Source organism: Lipophrys pholis (assembly GCF_963383615.2).
Source record: "Lipophrys pholis genome assembly, chromosome: 13".
NCBI classification, from domain to species: Eukaryota; Metazoa; Chordata; class Actinopteri; order Blenniiformes; family Blenniidae; genus Lipophrys; species Lipophrys pholis.
In genome coordinates, this window is record NC_137632.1 from 27429101 (window position 1) to 27446502 (window position 17402).

At 42.2% G+C, this 17402-nt stretch overlaps 1 protein-coding gene across 1 annotated transcript in view; it reads right to left on the minus strand.

The window, feature by feature from the left end:
* Positions 1-629: 629 nt before the first annotated feature.
* Positions 630-17402, minus strand: part of LOC308118723 (inactive dipeptidyl peptidase 10-like) — a gene marked incomplete at its 3' end in the record, with an annotated part of 131168 nt that continues 114395 nt past the window's right edge. The window contains exons 10-26 of the mRNA XM_080478234.1: positions 16163-16260; positions 15960-16083; positions 15845-15883; positions 14467-14574; positions 13916-14007; positions 13488-13535; positions 12194-12315; positions 10462-10509; positions 8420-8518; positions 6627-6696; positions 6301-6495; positions 4409-4463; positions 4222-4321; positions 3883-3941; positions 1925-1997; positions 1559-1632; positions 630-764 (exon numbers count right to left, since the gene is read on the minus strand). Of these exons, the coding sequence (XP_080334360.1) occupies positions 630-764; positions 1559-1632; positions 1925-1997; positions 3883-3941; positions 4222-4321; positions 4409-4463; positions 6301-6495; positions 6627-6696; positions 8420-8518; positions 10462-10509; positions 12194-12315; positions 13488-13535; positions 13916-14007; positions 14467-14574; positions 15845-15883; positions 15960-16083; positions 16163-16260 (1539 nt within the window). The remainder of the gene's footprint in view (positions 765-1558; positions 1633-1924; positions 1998-3882; positions 3942-4221; positions 4322-4408; positions 4464-6300; positions 6496-6626; positions 6697-8419; positions 8519-10461; positions 10510-12193; positions 12316-13487; positions 13536-13915; positions 14008-14466; positions 14575-15844; positions 15884-15959; positions 16084-16162; positions 16261-17402) is intronic.

Sequence of the window (17402 nt, forward strand, 5' to 3'; positions counted from 1 at the left end):
CGTTTCTCTGGTTTTGTGTGCAGATGGAAGCAGAATTTGAAGGCAGATGCGATCACGTTATCGTCTTGTACTGCGACGAAGTCTGTTTTGGCTCCTGGTGTTGAGAGATGACGTGTATGAGGTTAAAGGCACCTGCAGGAACTGTTTAATGAGGAGACCTCTCCGAATTGACTGACATCAATAGAGGTGGACAGGATCTGTTGGTGGGAAATATGAATTCACAGTAGATCACAGCTGAAGTTAGGTTCTGAAATGGAAAAATACAAGTTTCTTTGATTCCCTGACGTTTGTACTCTGTACATGGTGCAAAACACTCCAAAGACTTACTCTCATCTAAAGCATCAGAATACAGCGACTATCATGTCATGTCATGTCATGTCATGTCATGTCATTTGACACAGCAGCCCAGAGATTACCACGCTGAGCCGGTTTTGCAAGAATGCAACGCCACCTATGGTACACATCGTATTTCTGGAGACTTTTCACTAACACTAACAGAGGGCGGCCATTCACCTCCGACACAGCCTCTCCCGGTTGGCTCATGACAGCAGTTGCTACAGTACATACTTTGCAAAAAAAAAAAAAGAAAAAAAAAAAAAAGAAATCTCTCCATAGGAGTGTCAATGGGCTTATTCATCTTCTTTAGTCTGCTTGTCAACAGGCACCTCCTCCTCGAAGCAGCGCCTGAAGAAGGTCAGCACCGAGGTCAGCATGTAGCTCCGGCTCTTGATGGAGACCAGGTCGTGTCCTTCATCAGGGAAAATCTATGCAAGAATATACAGATATATGAAAAAAAAAGAGAGAACTAAGAACATGGAGGTTGATCTGTTCAGCCTTCCTGTTTGAATTGGTTTTCCATTTGAAATCTGCTTGCGAGTTCTGCTGATGAAACAAATTAGCTGCACTTTGAGATTTACACGCTGATACGAAGGAAACTCAACAAGTGACGCGGTGCTGCTGTGATATGCATCGCCTCGAAAATAGCAAAAGCGGTTCCTGGTTTGAATCTGGTGAATCTTTCTATGAAGAGCTACTATGTTATAATCTGACTTCTGCAATCCACAGACATGACCACTGCAGTTGCAGTAAACTGTTTGCAGGTGTGGTTGGTTGTCTGTGTCTGTCCTGACAAAGGCCGCACCCCTTAGTCTTAGAACCACTACAATACTCTTTTCTTTAAGTACTGTTGTATTTTGTAAAGAAATATCAACTAACTTAAGTCAATTCTTTCAACTGAGACTGATAATTTGGTGATTAGTTAAAATTACAGATTCCCGGTGGTGCCCCGCAATTATTAATTAATAAATACAAATGTTATTCAATCTAATTTCAATTAATAAATTATTAACTTTTTTAATTACTGTCATATTTGATGAGGAAATGATCATTTACTTCAATGATGAATTTAAAATGTTTTCATAAATAACTTACAGTGATTTATTACTTTCAGTAATCTATTACTTACAGAAATGTATTGCTAATTTATGGTCCTCACCATCTTAGGACAGGCCAATAAACAAATCATGAATGGGTGTTCTGGTTAAAACAAATGAGTCACCTGGAGGGTGTAGTTCACTTTGGACGCAGACAGCAGCTTCACCAACTCAGCCGAATGCTGGAAATGAACTGTCGCTGTGAAACAAGTAAAAAAAAAACATATATATTATGATATGACAACAAAAAAACACAGAAACATTTGACAAATGAAAGAAGTGAGGATGCAAATCATTAAAACAGAAGCTGATGCTGAGAAAAAGACGGCACCTCGACGACAGAATTCAAAAACACTGTATAGATGGTGGCGGCATCTTTCAAATTTGTTGGAAAAAGTTGAATCGCCGCACACTTATATTTGGCATATTTGGGAGTCTGTGTTCCACACTCACATACCTGCTTCATCGTGAGCACCTGCATCCATACTCACCATCTGCTGTGCCGTGCATGATGAGAAAGTTCAGAGGACCCGGCGCTGTGATGTTACCGAGCAGATTGGAAATCTGCCAGAGACAGAGAACGTTCCAGTCTTAACGGCTCCGCATTCACATCTAATTCACCGGTAATTAACGTTAAACCTGTGATCCCACATTCAGAGCGATGCAACATATTAGCAGAGGAAAACAGACGCCTGCAGCCTCATTAAATCCCTCTGAATTCTTTATGTACTCACTTTCAGTTTTTGTCTTTTAAAATGGGTTTTCTTCCATTACTTGTATTTTTTTTATTATTAAGTCTGAGGTTAATGTAGTTCATCAGGTTTTAAAAGTCAAATGTCTTTATCATTGTGTTTCATAAATCTGGGTCACGTCTGTTTTTCCTACAGATCATCCAGTTTACGCCTGTTTGGTCATGTCTGGTCGTGTCTCTCCTTCGTTGTGTTTCTTTTGAAGGATTTATATTGTTGCAGCATCGTCACTGAACAGTGAAAGGACATTCTACCTCTGTGTTACACGACAATCTTTTACTTGGACTTGAGTGGATGTTGTACTTTTTGCTCTGGAGCTTAGATGCACATGTTAAATCCTTGAAAATCTCTATTCTGAGCTTCTTATCTATGAGCCATCGGACCGAGACCCTTCTTAGTTCTACTCTTTCCTCAACTTGTTCAGTCTAGATTTTGACTCTAAAATCCTCCAATTTGTCCAAAAATGATTTTGTGTTCATCCCAGTGTTGATTTTGTACACAAAATATTTTTTGGGTGACTAAAATGAGACAATATAAAACAACTAAGACGGATCTAATAAACACTTTTGTTAAAAAAAATGAGAAAAATGGGATAAAAACCCATATGAAGTCATTTTATTTATTTTATAACACTCAATAGGAAGTTGTAAAGCCTGTAATATCGGACTACTTTAAAAGAAACTCAACCACAAAATGTCAACGTTATCAAAGAAAAGGAAGCTCTGGTGTTTGGACACATTTGACAGGCTAACAACTGTTGGTAAACCAAGTGGAGCAACTATAACCGACAAAACACAAAAACAACTTTATTTGCTGTATAGTCATACTGAACTTCCTGCACAGGGAAGCATGATGAGCGGGTAATTACATAATATACAATTTAGCTTTTTCTGAGGTACGTATTCTAAGGTATTGTCCTCTACAGTTAACATTGAAAATTAGACCCATGAAACAGACAACTTGAATAATATACCAAATGTGTGTGTGTGTGTGTGTGTGTATCGTAAAATGTCAAAGTTGTCTGGAAAAAATGAAGGTTGAAGCTGCTAAACTCAGGTACCAAAACAGCTGAAAATCGACTGAAATATTTATGCTCCGAAATTTGAATTGAAAAGTCATAAGCACAACACAAGATACCGTTTTTTGTACGGGTTTTTAAAACACCTTTAGAAGCTGCGTCAGCCTCATTTTAAAGGTTCGATGTGTTCAGATAAATTAGATTTGGTGGAAATCACAAAAAAAGGCTCTTTTGGTCATAAAGGCTGCAGAGCTCTGGACTGGTCACATTTAACAAACTATTTCAACTGTTAAAGGTTAAAAGTTGTGAAAAAGTGCATGAAAGGCAGAAAAAGCTTGAACCAAGTCGACGATACGGACCGACTCCGTAGTGGCGAACCGAGACCAGAGCAACGATCTTTGATCGCCGAAGATATGAAGTGATTTGTGGAGGAAGTGGCTACAGGCTTGAGAAGTGAACTTGTGTTTGGAGGTCAGTAGGTTCCCCACCTGTTGGTGGTCTTAATGTTATGGCAGACTCCTCCCTCTGCCCGAGCTGTGTATGATTTTCCAGTGTTTTGACCCAAGTGTGATGCCCATTGTCTCTCAGTCTCTAACTTTCCCTCCTTCATGTCTGAGGAACGAGCCTTCGCTTGAAGTTCCGACTTGAAGGGAACGATCAGAAATCGGAGAACTGAACTCACCTGATACTTCTGATCCTCTTTTACAGGAAAGCCGAAGTATTTCTCAGCCGACGCCGACCCTTTATCAGGAGAAAGGAAACGGAAAGGTTAGTGGGGAGATACCGAACAGGAGCAGCATTGTTGCTCTCATCCACACAACTGTTGATCCTTTCAATTCTGTTGGCTTCTTCGCTTAACGCCACTTACTACCTCCGGAGATCATTCTATCACTGTCACTTGAAAAAGAGTGTATTCCTGCGATATCGACCGAGTTCTTAAAACTGGACTCATTGTTTTCCTCAGGTATTATCGCTGACTGCTATGTTTTGTGTGTGTGTGTGTGTGTGTTCCTCGTTCTACCGTAGAGCTTCCAGCTCGTTATCGGAGCCACAGCGACGCCACACTTGAACACGGTGTTGTGGGAGAGGAGCAGGAGTGTGGACAGGAAGCCTCCGTACGCCTTGGAGGAAGACACATTATGGCACCATTGAGAAAACACAGATTTAAATGCATATTTTGAGTTGATCAGACGCCGAGGCCACGTTACCTTTCCGTAAACTCCAACTCTTTTTCCATCGACGTAGGGCAGCCTGACCAGGTACCTGGAAAGAAAGACTGAGTCATCCCTGTGCGAATGTCTGAACGCTACCCGAGTACTTTTAAGGTACTTTAAAGGCAAAAGTGCATCAGGCAGTTTGGGTGATTCAAGCAAAAAGGGAATGAAGCACTTATGTGTTGCATCGGTGGAGTTTATGAGGTCTGCGCTCCAGGCTGGGAGCGTCTGAGGACATAAAGAGGAACAAAACCAGCGATGCAATGATACCACTTTTGTTTTAAAAGGGCGAGTGCTAACCGTTAGCTACTTCCTGATATGAGCACTTATTAAATGCCACAAATTTATACCCCACACGCAAACGAAACATGCGACGGCTACGAGTCGCCGCAAACCACCTCTAACAGCCACACCGTCAACAGAAGGCGTAGGACAGAGTGTAGATAGACGCTACGCACCGCTTTACTGCTACCGTCTGCGATAGCCGAGCGCAAATATCATGTTAGGCATGTAGCACCGGTGGCGTGTGAGAACCTACTTAGCATGTAGCATCGCTGGCGTGTGAGAGCGTATAGCATGTAGCATGTAGCACGGCTTGCAGTTAAACTAATGAGCGACATCGGACTAACTCTTCTGGTCCAAATGTCTCTGATGATTAAGTTGCTGGTGTTGTTCGAACCGTCTTCCTCCTCCTGTTGATTTTGCCAGAACATAACTTACAACCTACCGTATTTTCCTGACTATAAGCCGCTACTTTTTTCCCACGCTTTGAACTATGCGCCTTACAATGTGGTGCGGCTTTTCTGTGGATTTTTCTTCACCCGCCAGGGGGCGCTGTAGTATAAAGTGAAAAAAACGAGACCGGTGAAAGTCAAATTTTAACATAAAAGAAGAAAGTGCTAATTTTCATTTCGCACATGCAAGCAGCAGGCAAGACAGAGATTTTTTTTCAAACCCATACCCCTTCATCATGGAAACCACACGAAGGCTGGACTGTTGCGGGGTGCAGCTTCACCCCGGGATGATGACAGCGACAGGGAGAGCAACACGGAGAGCAACACTGACATCGCCACAGAAAAGGTATGTGACGAAGCTCTTCTGAGGCTGTTCAACTCCGACACTGAAGAAGAGGACTTCGATGGTTTCAGTGCGCAGGAGGACGACGAATAAAGCAATCAATAACTTTTCTGTTTTGTTTGATAAGCACTTTTATGCTTTGGGCACCGTTCGGAAACTGATCAGTTCAGTTATGTTCAGTTAAACTAAATATTCAGTTCAGTAGTTAACCGCGGCTTTTAGGCCGGTGCGGCATATATAAGTACATTTCCAATTTTTTTTAAAAACTTTGATGGTGCGGCTTTTATTGAGGTGCGCTCTATAGTCAGGAAAATACGGTACCTTATATTTGTCATTCTCATAAATATTAAAGATTCTCTAAACCATCGGCATCGCTGTGAACTCGTGCAGTATTGGACCAGATACCTGATGCTGAATACACGAAACCAATGCATTCATAGACTGTGAAGGTAAACTGAAGGTCTGTTAGTTTCCACAAGGTCTTAAACTTAGTGCAAGGCAAAAGGACAAGCTGGTTTAATTCTACAAATGCAGAGAAAAAGCGTATTGGTTTCTGGTCAAGGTGCCTTTCTTCATCATTCTTTTCTTTTTTTTATTGAAGTTACTATCTTATCTCACACAGACTGAAGTCTAAATGGTGTTTTATTGTAGTCATGTACACGGTTCAAAGATGTGCTTCATTGCAGGAGATAGTAAATCTTTCCTTACAGGTGAAAGGTAAAGCCGTAAACCATTTTACAGAAAGTAAATACTTTCTTTCTGTAAATACTTTCTTTCTGTAAACCATTTTACAGAAAGAAAGTATTTACTTGACTGCTGCTATCTGGTCCTGAACGTCGACGGTTCCCAGTCGCTGGTGGACCTCCTGCAGGATCCTCCGGCCCTGGAAGCCGCTGCCACGGCCGTCAAGACGAGCCACGATCACGTTGTCCGAACTGACCAGCACCGATTCCCAGCCCAGCGAGAAGCGGTCACTCACGGCCTGACCACCGGGGGCGCTGTCACTGAAGGAAGGGCAGACGGGCATTTCAATCACGTCTGGAGTATAAATTATAGGCTTTATGGCATTATAAAGGACAGCAGTAATACAACCCGTGAGGGAATAGAGAGAGTGAATTAAAACGAAGCGACGTACAGAACCAGTAGAAGTGGGTACTCTTTGGCTTCATCCAAGTTGATTGGGACGATTAACTCCATTCGAAGTTCTGTAATTAATCACAAAAACAAAAGCTCCAGTTCAGATGAGACGTTGGATCATGTTAGATGAAGACTCTCAGAATCTGAGAACAAATGTCTTTTCTCATGCGGAAGGTCTCTAACTTCACTGTGAACCTGACAGAAGAAGTGTACACATTGTTATGGAGGTAAAAATGCACATTTTAAAAAAAAGTGCCATTTGCAAACAAAACACTAAAGTTTGTGAGATTGTGACCAGAGGACAACCGTCTGGAGATGTAGTAGCAGGAGCCTCGTTTTCATTTAGTCCGATCTACTAAAGATTCGTGCATATGAGGCCCCGTCCACACGAGCCAAAACGATCTTTTATCTCAGCAGCGTTCTAAAAAAACAAATTCCATCCACACGTCACTGTGAACACGGCTCAACACGATGTAGTACATATGCCAGGCATTTAGGGGGAGCTGTGACTCACCAAATACACCAAAAACGCAGAAGACCCTAACCTTATCGCAGAAGATGAGATCATCATTTTCCACACCTCAATGCTGAGTCGGCGATTTAGAATTTCCCAACTCTGGAACGCGTGCTAACAAAAAAAACAAAAAAACAAAAAACAAAACCTTTTCGGGCTCCAAAGACGATGCGCCGTGTGGATAATCAGCAAAAACAATGCATTCTGGTGTGGACAGGCTCTAAATCAGGTGAAAACATCATATCATCCACACGGATGTAGAAGCCGTTGGGTCACACGAGGATTTTGTGTGACAGACAAAATAACACGGAAGTTATTCCTGAATATGAAAACATTGGTTGTGTATTCCAGATTATACCTCAAGGAGATTAAATCAAATCCTTCAATGTGATTTACAATATTTGAAAAGGATCCAGCTGTTACCAGGTAAGAGGCAGTTCGTCAGATGTGACTTTTATTTGCAGCTTTTATTTTAGGATATTTTATGTTTTACTCCTCCCACTCTTTTCTGAATTCCTTCAGTTTCTCTCCTTCTTCCAAACAGTTTGACTTTGAGACAGAACTTCTCCACAGAAGAAGTTCAGATTTATTTGTTGTGATGATTCAATACATCTCATTTGATTTTGTGCTCAGCTCTCCATCCACTCCATGGTGAAAACCTGCAGTTTAGGACTTCTTATCCAGGATCTTGGTGGATCAGATGTATCGACATTCCTGTCCTTCCTGTGCATTAACCCTCGACTCAATTGACGTCACCAACTTCTGCTGGATCCAAACAGTCTGTAGCCGCCCCAGGGGCTCTTTTGAAGAAAATCCTAAATACACAACAACCTCTATGATCAACAAAAACGAGCCTGTGATTTTGTTTCCTTTCAGCGTTTGAAGGCAGTTTCACCATCTGACTGCCTGTAAAGGCTGCAGATTCCTCTCCCGAATCCTCTAATAGTGAACACAGATTAGCGAAGGGGAGCCATATGGCGAGCCGTCCCTTTAAATTGACACAATGTACAGCCGTGCTTCTGATTCCAGGCCTGTTTGATGGTTACCGAACGGAGGAATCTACAACTACCGCGGCCGGCAGAGCGATCGGAGCTCTGAAGCAGCTCGTCTAGTCGAGTGTAAACATGGCTGCCTGGCTTTTCTTTTCTCCGAGCTTCCAGCGTGGCTTCTGATCGGCACACAACCTGAGGTAAATACAGCGATGGCGGTGGAGGGGGAGACAACAAAAACATAAATAAAAAAACAAAGCATTACAAAGTTTGTTGGGACACTCTTACCGAGGCCGTTGACCTGTACGACCCGTCGTTGCCACTTGGGGACTGTCCTGTTGATCAACGCTTGTCTCAATTCAGCGTTTCTGTCCAGAATCTTGTGCTCTGTGGGATGACATGATGAGACAGCAGCTCTGAGAAGTTCATTCAGACATGGCTCGCTGCACCTACAGCTCTTTTGAAGATTTATTTATTTATTTCAGGCAAAAAAAAGAACGGTTCACATTTAACATAAATGTTATAGATAGTGGAGATATTTTCGGGATCGTTATGAAACACGTACGTGAAACCTTAAGTGTAGAATGAATGGAACCACAAGGACAATGTTTGACGTACGGAGGAGCCTGAACTCTTTCTGCTTCATTAGAAGCTCAACGTCATTTAACTGAACGCTTTCTGTGTGACGACGAAGATTTTAGTTCCACTGTTTGTTCTCTTTTCTTCTTCTTCTCGGGGACAGGTTGTGTGAGATTTCACATGCACCTTGTAATAATATAACAATTATGTAATAATGTAATACCTTTTCAACTCATTATGTAATAACGTCGCATTTTGTAATAACTTGTGACATATTGCAACAGTTATTACAAAATGCAGGTGTGTGGAGCCGCATCATGTAATAAATGTTTGTTTTTGTGTTTTTATGCTTTTTATAATCTATAATAATTACATAACATAATGCAGATTATGTGTGTTTATGTCTTGCAAAATGTCAGTGCACCTATAATTTTTGTATCAGTAATAATTAATAAGTTTAGCTTTTGTTTCTAGCTTGTGAACAAATTCTCCATTATCATGAATGCAGTTACGTTTGATTTAGACCTGAGTAATAAAACATCCTACTGGTTTAAAAAATAAAAAAATAAAATCTGAATTAAGCTGGAATGCTTAAAGTTAACCTGATGGTATGATGGCTGTTCTAATTAAGGCATCAATTTCGATGATTTATTTATTATTTTCTTTAAAAAAAAGAGAGAGCATTTTGTAATAACTGTAACTGTAATGTAACAAGTTATTACAAAATGCGTTCAAGAATCTTATTACAAAATGCGTACGATTATTACAAAATGTAGCGTTATTACACATTGAGTTGAATTTATTACATTATTACATATTGGGTTGAATTTATTACATTATTACATATTGCACCATTATTACGTAATGCGGCTCCACACACCTTCACTTCACTTTGTATCGTCCCTTCTTGCAGGGCCGCCTGTGCTTTTCTAGAAATGCGTCTCTACTGGGGAATTCCTGGTTGACGGACTCGAGGGACCCACTTAATTTTCCCAGAAATGATGAACGAGGAAATTGCGCTGGGTTGCAGCAGATGGTGGAACGGAGGTTAACTCGGACGTGATGTCTGACTTTGCCTTTTTATTTGTTTCCACTTGAAGCGCTTTTCCTCTGAAAGCCGCCGCGGCCTCTGGCGTACAGCTGCCGTTAAGAGCAGCTGCTGCCACAGCCGCGGAGGAGAAGAAGAACAGTCCCAGCCTTCTGCTTCCAAACCGGCGCCGCCTTTTTAATTCCTGACAAGAGGTCAAAGTGGTCCTAACGTCGTGCTTCCTGTGATCCGGCTCCAGGAGTCGGGACGCTCGGGGGGCACTGCGGCTTGGGCCAGATGTTTCGCTGTAAATGAAAATGCTAATGCTAATGACCACCTGTCGTGTGTGTGTGTGTGTGTGTGTGTGTGTGTGTGTGTGTGTGTGTGTGTGTGTGTGTGTGTGTGTGTGTGTGTGTGTGTGTGTGTGTGTGTGAGAGGAGGCTGAGCTGCTGCAGCGTCCCCCGGTGCTGCTTCGAGGGACTCTGATGTACACTCAACAACCTGCAAAGCACTTAAAAGCGCAACTTAATGCCGTCTTTATGTCTCTCTCTGTACAATTCTTACGTGAACCGCCACCGTTCACTTAATGCCTTAATCTTTAAAACTTAAAAATGCAAACAGCGGCTGACTCATCCATGCACTTTCCCACAATCCATCTGTGCCTCCACCAAAAGCACAAGAAACCTGATGCAAGTCAGCGAAAGAGTCCAAAGAGAGAACTTACCAGACATGTAATTCAGTTTGTGAAGCGTAGTTTGAGGCATCCCAGGACCTGAGGGGAAAGGTTTCACCAGTTTAGATCAGAAAATACAACATGACTGTGTCGCTTATCCTCAGTGTTACAACTTTTCTCGAGTTTGCTCTGCAATTCCACCATCTCAGACAGAATTGTCTTACGGTGACAGAAATAGCTTGCCGCCCGACTCACTGACACTGCACAGCTCCAGCGCCACCTTCAGGTTCTCAACAATTCGTGGAAATGCCGCAGAACGTGAAGGAACCAGCATCAGTGTATTGACGCATGGCGTAACTGGCATGACCGTATGTTAAAGGACGTCACCTCTCATTCTACGCACGTAGAATTTAAACCTATTTTTTTGTGGCACAAAGTATACATGTGAAAAAGTCAATACTTTCGCAAAACCAAACAATTAACACTGAAAACTGTAATCTAAACTATAATCTCAATATAAAGTAATTTTTAAAAGGGTCATGTTATACAGCGGAACCATTTCTATTTTACAAGTTATATAATATAAAATTATTGGTTTAAATTCTGCCGTGTAACTTGTGAAATACAGTAGTAGTGGAGGATTTCTTTTGTTACGGCAGCAGCTTTCTGTTGTCAGACAGTGACATCTAGTGGTCACAGATGGTTTGTATGGTATATTTTCATTTGAAACTTGTTTTTTAAAGGGGTCATATAATTCAGGTTTTCAACATTTTCACATGGTCCCATTGGTCTAAAAATGTTGTAACCAAAAATGTATTCCCCAAATCCAGCTTCTCCTTGATTTTCCTCCATTTGAATATTGGATCATAGGAGCTGCATTCAGAATCTGCTGTGTCTCTGTGAGCTGGACTGGCTCCGCCCACACATGCCCATCTTGGGAAGAGGAGGAAGTACTTCCTCTCATGGTGCCATGTGCCAGAGCAGAGCTGCCTAATTGTGGGAGGAGTCAAAAGGAGGGCCTACCTTGATTGGAATTGGCTAAACCCCCGATGACACTGTATAGGGTTTGATTTCTGATTGGCTGGTTGGAGCAACACACTTTTTAAAACCTGAAACAAGCCAGGGAGCGAGAGGACAGACTGTCTTCACTTCTGGGACGTCAGTCCAGGTATGGAGACGATTAGTATTGTTGGAAAACCTTTAGGAAGTGAATTTTGCATAATATGAGTACTTAATTAAACTTTCCAATGCGAAATACAGTGAAATGTTTAAAAAAAACCAACGTATTCCATAGTTGTTGCATTATGGGTGTTTTTACAAACTCACCCTGAGAGCATGGCTTTGAGGCTAATGCTAGTTTGCTACCTTTCATGGCAGCGTCACTGATACCTCAGCTCAGGTCTCAGTGTTCTGTTGTGCTCGGTACTGCGTGAGAAAGGTAGAGAAAAAACAAATCTATGGTTTCTTTGAAATTTTTACGGTGTGCTTGGTGGTTTGTCAAGCCAGATAGGAGGCCAAGTTTTGGCCCACGGCCCTTATTTTTGACACCCCTGCCATAAAAGAAATACCAATCAATGACTCGGAAAAAACCACTGTATGAAGACTAAGAGAAGAAAAGCGTCCACTGTCTAACAGAAACTGTACAACAGCCAAATCATTGTACAATTCCTTGAGGCTTTTCCACAGCTTCCATCAAAACTATTTCAATGTTTGAGCCAGATCAGGACACTGGATCAACAGTAGGCTGAGCCGTCAGAGGAGACGTTGGGGCGGTGGGTACTACCTCTGCAGTTCAGGAGGACGTGCTGGTAGCTGGGGCTCAGGACTGCGTCATAGTAGCTGCACTTGGATTTGAAGAGGGAGCAGGTCAGACATTCTTTATGGGACGGATCCACTGAGGACACTCTGTGTGAAGAGGAAAAAACAAAAGAAGCCATTTTTAGATTTGGTAATTCAACATGTACTCAGCGGCAAGGAAGAACAAAGACATGTGGAGTTGGTCAGGAAATCAGAAATCGGTCTCATCCTTGACTTCCTCTGCATATTTAATTTTTCACAACCTGAGAAGAGGCAGTACCTCTGGGGTGTCGAACCCAGCAGATCCATCAGACAGAAATGAGGATGAAAAACCCGACACCACTCCTTTCAGCTAAAGAGACTCTTACTTACGGTTTGGTGGGTATGAATCGATCAGGGCTGTCAAACGTAAGGCCCGTGGGCCACAACCGGCCCGCAACAGGCTCCAACTCGGCCAAGCCACCAAGGAAATAGTGAAAATTTCAAAATTGTATTTTTTAACACATTTTCTTAACAGTAGTGACACAATAAAACAAAACACTGAGACCTGAGAAGAGACGTCGGCGGCGCTGCCATGAAAGCTGCTGCATGAGGCCAAAACCAGCATAATGCAGCAGCTATAGGAGATTTATAGGACTGGCTCCGCCCACACATGCCCATCTTGGGAGGAGGAGGAGGAAGTACTTCCTCTCGTGGTGCCATGTGCCAGAGCAGAGCTGCCTAATTGTGGGAAGAGTCAAAGCCTCCCTTTGACTACCTTGATTGTGATTGGCTAAACCCCGGATGACACTATATAGGGTTTGATTTCTGATTGGCTGGTTGGAGCAACACACTATTTAAAAACTGAAACAAGCCAGGGACAGAGAGGACAGACTGTCTTCACTTCTGGGACGTCAGTCCAGGTATGGGGACGATTATTACTGTTGTAAAACCTTTAGAAAGTGAATTTTCCATAATATGACCACTTTAATATAAGTCACAGTCACATGACCATTGTCTCCAAAAGGTGGTACTTTGCTTGATGAAGCTGGTGAGGAGGCTTCTCGTACCTCTTCTACATCTACGGCTCTATGAGGAACTATGATTTGAGTTTGCTAAACTCATTCAAGACACTGCCCAGGACAAAAAGTAATTTATAACCTTAAAGTCACCAACGGTTTTCAAGCTCATGCTTAGTCTGGAGATATTCCAACGTACCAAGCCTCTCATCAACACAACGACAAAGTGGACCTGTTCCTTCATGTTTGAAAAGACGACTGAAGGAGAAACAGACACAGTACCTGTACAGATGCCGCTGCATTGCACCTTCCTCTGTGCTCAGGAAATAACTGAAAAATGAAAGAGGAAAACTACATGTCAAGATACATTATGCTAGAGCGATCCTGAAAAGGAGGAGTAGAACAACAGCAGGGGCTAAATGATAGAACCGCCTCAAGGAGGAACTAAACAAAGCACCAACATGAACCAGTTTAAAAGCTTTTTAAGTCATAGATCATTAGCAGGTATAAGAAAGAAGAGCAACGATTTTATCTAGGACAGCAATAATATATCATTTTAGTTGGTCAACTGAGGGTTTTCTCGTTCCGTTTTGTTTTCTGAAGATTGCCAAAATAAAATTCAAAAATTCAAAATTCAAATTCAAAAACAAAGTCAGTTTGTGAAACGAGTTCTTGCTGCAGTGTCGGGACTGAACGGAGTCGGCGCTCACACAGAGTTGGTGTTCTCGTCGTAGGCGAGGATGTGAGAGACCTCCCAGCTTCCCGAGGTCAGGTGGCGGACGTTGACCTCTTGACCTTCTGACTGAGGAGCAGAAAAACGGGAGTAAAGAAAAGTGCATGAAACTGACCTCCCATGACCCAAAGAGCCGGCAGGAGCTGCACTTTGTTGACTTTAACCGCACTGCCTCGTCCTGACGTTCAATCGCCAGACTTTCTCGGCTTATTATCGCCGCAGGAACTGGAATTAATGTGACTGACTTTCCAGAGCGTCGACTGTACCGCGCTCTCTGTAATGTCTTCAAGTAAATGCCTTCTTAATTCTCTGCAGTTTCAGGAAATGTAGTTGGGATGTAATTTAAAATGATGAGACTTCAAAATGGAACCATATGAGCCGTGTGAATAATTGGACGGCTTCTGTTTTTTTTCCTCTTTGTCGACGGGTCAGATAAGAGAAGCAAATGAAAGAAAAGTGCAGAGAAATGAGAAGTTGCATTAAAACAATGTAAACCTTCTTTTCATTAAAAGTTTGGGATGGTTTTACTTGGTTGGAGATCATTGTGATGTGGTTGAACGTCCCCTGGCCGCCGTGCTTCAGGGCCATGGTGATGAAGAAAGTGGAGCAGTCCTTGGAAAACACTGGCTCCTCATTCTGGGAATGCAAACAGATAAAGACGAACTGCAAGAACCAAAGGTGCAAAGAACAAATACTGGCTTTACCATGGGAAGCTGCTAAAATACAAGGGAAACTGTGGGGGTCAGGGTCACGCTTTTTCTGTCTCGTTCTTAAGGACAAAACATTCTAAAACAAGAAAAACCAAAGAATTATCTTATTATTTTATATGATCGTATTGGAATTGCAGATTGCAGAATTTCTAATTATAAACTAGAGCGGGCACTCGGTAGAGCGCACACCTTCGCCATTTGTTTGCAGAACTTTAATGTGTAAATACACAGGGCTGTGTGTTTTAGAAGGCAGGAGCCGGGAGACATAAATGTCCTGATTCCAGGATGGAGGGCCTGTAATGCCGCCTCTGGCCACTAAGAGCAGAAGGAGTCTTTTCCCCAACCTGAAAGGCTTCACAGCAGCGTGTAATCAAACACACAGTGTGTCTTAAAAAATCCCTCGCTCACTGCTCACCTGGAGGAGAAATGGCTGAGAGGAACTCAACACTGCCACCTTGAGGTTTGAGGCGTTGTTCCTCCATGCATTTTCTGCAAATGAAATGCTCCCCTTGAATTGTCTTTTTGAAGGACGATTTTCTTTTTAAAAACATGCATCAGATGCAAATGAGGGGGTGGCCGTAGCACCGGGTTATTGTAATTTGACACCTGGCACACAGCCTGGCAAGCTTCTGGGTCCAATCGGAGCACCTTCCAGTCTGAAGTGTGAGATTTCCCTCTTGAGTGTTTAACGCATTAACTCAGCGATAACGGCTGTGTTGCCATTTTTAATGTCCTTTTAAATTGATTTCATACATTTTTGGAGGATTTACTTGCGTGTGCTACCAAACTGTTTTAGGATTTTCAGCTTCTTGCATTTCATTTTAACCTTTTCTCATTTTTCAATCGGCTTCATCAATTAGATTTATTCTTATTTTTTATCTTTTATTTTAGTGGATTTCGCTGTTTTTCCCCACAATAGTTTTAGCATTTCTTTTTTTTTTGTTGCTAAAACTGCTTCTTTTTTCCCCCCGAGCCATTTTAAGCCAAGAAATTTAAAGTTCTTATGACAGATATTTAAGTGTGCAAAAAAAAAAAGTTATTCCCAGATAATTAAGTGAACTCTTCAGTTGCTGACTCCTGGTCTTTCCTACGTCTCTGGCACTGAATCTATATAAAAAGGTGGATATTATTCAGAAAGCTGTTGTTTCACGGGTATATTTGGGTTGAAAGATGTTAAACTACGGACAGACACTCACCTGTCGATCGAGCCACTTCTCTGACGTCAAGACGTGTTTCTGTGTTTGGAAGATCAACTCATCAGCTTCACCGTGTTCACAGTCACGATTACTGAGGGTGAAATAATCCCCTCACCTTCGTGCAGGAGCCGAGTGTCACGTCGCACAGAGAAAGGATCGACATGTTTTGGGCTCGGTTGACCCAACGCACGCTCAGCATCTCCGGCGTGACCCATCGCACCATGGCGACGTAGAACTCACTGGGGAGGACCGACACAGCCACTCATGAGCAGGCGAAGGAGGGCGAGCTCACCGGAGAGCTGCCTCTTCATTCGTTACCTCTTCTCGAAGCTGTCCGGAGGTCTGAGCTCCGTCGTCAGGGAGCCGCCGTCCAGAGTGACGACGTAGAGTCGGACGCCGGGATTGATCTGGCCCATCTGCGGGGGGGGAATAAAACAGCACAAATTGGACGATTACATTCCCAGGCCTAATAGAATCTATCCAAGATGCAATGCGTGTCGTTCTGGAATAACAATGAGCACCGAGCAACAGACTTTTTATTTATTTATTTATTTTTTCCATTTTTATATGCTTCACTGTGAACACTGCCAGTCTGACTATAGCTGGGAATATAATGAGAATATGAAAAAAGCAGACCACCAGCTCAGCGTCTATATAGTGCACAGACCCTTTGGGCAAATCGGTTTTCCTTTGCTTAAGCTCCCCTCAAAAATACAACTCATTAGTCTACATGGCAAGAAGAATTTCTACTCTGGTCTGAGCACACATTTTCCTTTTAATTACCAATTGTTCACGACTTCTCCAGCCCTTCCCCATTTGCTCATATATGGAGGTATGACCAACTCTTTAAATTTAGGTTCTGAGATTCTAACTTCGGTTTGTAACCTGAGGACATGTTCCGACTGGTGGAGCAGCAAAGATGAAAGAAAGAATAATAAAGGGTTTATAGTTGTGGCTCATACGTCCACATGCTATTGCCCACAGGGTTCATACTGACTGCGACATTTAGGTGACATGAGTATACAAGTCAGATCTTTGCTCAGAGACAGAAAAAGATAGGCAATTATTATTGAAAGGATAAAATGAGGCGATTAGGTTAATTCAATGGTTCCCGATTGTTTTATTGGAGTTTCCTCGGACTAAATTTAAGAAAAGTCCTCCTCTAAAACATCACAGTGACGCCAAATGTTTGTATACCCCTACCCTACTGAAGAGACTCCAAAATAAAAGCTCGAGACTCAACATCTTATTGTTTTTAACAATATAATAACCACTTCCTTCAAATGGCTCACGATGAGATACGATGAAACTTCATTCTTCTCACATGGAGAAATCCAGCCATCATCATGGGGTCATGTAGCGCCGCATTATGTAATAACGATGCAACATGTAATAATGTAATACATGTTCAACTCATTATGTAATATCACCAAAATTTTGTAATAGATTTTGTTACATTTTGAATAAATTTGTCACATATTACAAATTATTACAAAATGTGGGTGTTCCACTTTTTTTTTTAAAGAAAATGTCATAATTTAGTGCATTATGTAACAAA